This window comes from Glycine soja, chromosome 19 (genome assembly GCF_004193775.1).
Source record: "Glycine soja cultivar W05 chromosome 19, ASM419377v2, whole genome shotgun sequence".
NCBI classification, from domain to species: Eukaryota; Viridiplantae; Streptophyta; class Magnoliopsida; order Fabales; family Fabaceae; genus Glycine; species Glycine soja.
Window position 1 is genome coordinate 41,643,716 of NC_041020.1, and position 2,573 is coordinate 41,646,288.

The following is a 2,573-nucleotide window of genomic DNA, read 5'->3' on the forward strand; positions in this document are numbered from 1 at the left end:
GATTGCATCGTAGTACTTTTCTTTTAATTGTTCTGTGTTTTACTTCAAATAAAAAGAGATTGATCACGGGCTAGAAGGCTAGTACTAGTAGTGGTGCTCCAACCCCGCGAATCACGCAGCCATTTTGGGGAATTAACACTCATATGCAACCGTAATCACCATTTGGCTAAGCATGTCTCAGAAAAGAAACGGTAATTATCAAAAGTCCAATCGTCATGTACCCCGTTTGGAAAAGATGTCTCACCTCACCATACTTGCAAGTCAAAATCAGAATCAAGGGAACAAAACGGAATCGCGAGAAACTCTATCATGTGATTTTTATTAACCGCTATTCACTCCGACAACAGATAAAATAAAAGCTTCAGCCTTCTGCACTTTTTTTTTTTTTTCCTTCTTTAATCAAAGCCTAAACTAACCTTGGATACAAGTCACAGCGTCAAAATATTAAAATAAAGAAACGCCGTTAGCCAGAGGCTTACGGCGGAAGCTTGCACGGACTAGGTGGAAGACTTGTCTTCCCAGTAGCAACAAGACGTTGCACGAAGCTCTCGATTCTGTTACCGTTAGTCTCCTGCAGTAACCGCTTTCCCCCGAACGGTAACGATTCCAGGACTCTCTCGTTCAGCACCTTCTCTTCTTTTCCTTGATCTCCCAAACCAAATGCCTGCACAATCAAACACGCCGTCAATTAACTCCGTCACACAAAACTGAAAAAGAAAAAAAGTTACAACTACTAGTGAGCAAGAAGTAGCTTTCAGTTCACTGAGACCGATCCAATGAATCTAATTTCATTTTCTTTTCGCTTTCAGTGTGATTAATGGCGTACCTGAATCCTGACATAATCCATACGGTTCCAACAGAAGGCGTTCCCTAGCATCTGGTCAACGGTCTCGGAAATGCCGTCGAGCGTAATGTCAACCACCGTCGACGTGGAGCACTCGCCGGCGTTGTTCATTCTCTTCGCCTGAGCTCCGTTTCCGATGGACAGGACGAGGAGATCCTCCACGCCGTTCACCGACGGGAAATCGCGCTTGTTGTGGAGGACGTGCGTGACGGCAGCTGCTGCCGGATTGTTCATCACCAGGCCGCCGTCGACGGCGGCGCACGAGGTTTTTCCGTCGACGGAGGAGAAGTGGAAGGGAGTGAAGAGGCCAGGGGTCGCCGACGTGGCGCGGCACGCCTTCCAAAGCTCGAAGTTGAAGCTCGGTGACTCGGACGCGTCGGCTCGGGAGAACACGAACGGCGCAGAGCTCTTGAGGTCAAAGCAAGGGATAAGGAGCGGCTTACACGTGTCCTTCAGAGTCAACAACAGTTTTTCTCCCTCTTTCCTCTTGAAAACGCGCTTCAGCGCCTCTTCCATGCTCCGCGCGGAGAATCTACGGCGTCGGCGGAGCACGCCGGCGCGCTTCGGCTGGTAGAGTTCGCGGTTGTTTTCGGCGAGGAAGTTGACGGCGTCTCTGGCGGAGTACAGAGGCCGGCCGAAACCGTCGTCGGCGGTGATCATGGAGGCGAGGATTGCGCCAATGCCGGTTCCGGCGATAATGTCGAAGTAATCGGCGATTTGCGTGTGAGGATCGGAGGTTTGGGCGCGGATCTGGTCTTCGAGGTGGACGAGGGAGGCGCCGGCGACAATGGCGGTGGTTCCTCCGCCGTCAATGCTGAGAATGCGCGTTTTGGTTGATGCTTCGTAGTGCGAGAGCCATTGCTGCTCCAATTTTGAAAAGATCTCTAACGTGACTTTGCTAAGCTCCATTGCGTTGAGTTTAGAACTTTCAGGAGGAAGCATTAACAAGTGAAGAGTTGAGAGTGCGTTAGAAGAAGAGGAAGGAAGTGAAAGGTGTGTTTGGGAATGGGGTAGTTATAATGCTGCATACACGGTCCTTCTTCGTCCTTGTCGTTGATTTTTTTTTATTAGTGCGTTTCGTGCCTTTTGTTTTTTCTTTTCTTTATTAAATTGATAGATTAATAATTAATTAATTTAACTTTACTGGTCACTACACTACTACACTACCCCTGTTGCCACTTACATCAGTTCACTACTACAACTGCAGAGAGAGAGAGAGAGAGAGAGTTACGTGTGTTTGCACGTGCAAGTGCGCGTGTTGTTTTGCGGGAAGCGCTAAACTCGGCTTGCGCTAAACTCGGCTTGTCAGTCGGCTCGGCTTTTTTTTTTGGTGAGTTCGTTCTTGTTTCCTTTTAAAATTTAATTAATGGCCAGCTTGTTTGTGCACCGCACAGTGCACAGTGCACAGTTTTGAGATGAGGAAGGTAAACAGAGAATCTCCAGTGATGTTTCCGGGAACGTGGAAATTAAAACAATTGCGTAGCGTACAGATAGGATGAGTTCTAGCCCAAAATTTCTGGTGTTGGTGATATTTTGCCTGTTTATTTTTTTAGTTAAGCAATAAGTATTTTACAAGTTTGATGAAAGAAATTTTTTTCCTTCTGCAGTTAACCGTTTACAGTATTTTTTTTTTTTTTTTTATGAAACAAACAGAACTCTAAAACGACTACTATTCTTTTATTCCACAGAATGGAAAAGAAGTGCACAAAAAAGAGGATTTGATGTGGAT

General features: G+C 46.5%; 1 protein-coding gene across 1 annotated transcript; it reads right to left on the minus strand.

Annotated features, from left to right (window-relative positions):
• Nucleotides 1–292: 292 nt before the first annotated feature.
• LOC114398201 (probable inactive patatin-like protein 9) lies at nt 293–1,862 on the minus strand. The gene is made up of 2 exons (XM_028360368.1): nt 827–1,862; nt 293–664 (listed from the first exon to the last, which is right to left on the minus strand). The coding sequence occupies exons 1-2, from the start codon at nt 1,784–1,786 to the stop codon at nt 476–478; spliced, it is 1,149 nt and encodes a 382-aa protein (XP_028216169.1). The 5' UTR covers nt 1,787–1,862; the 3' UTR covers nt 293–475.
• Between the last annotated feature and the right edge of the window lie 711 nt (nt 1,863–2,573).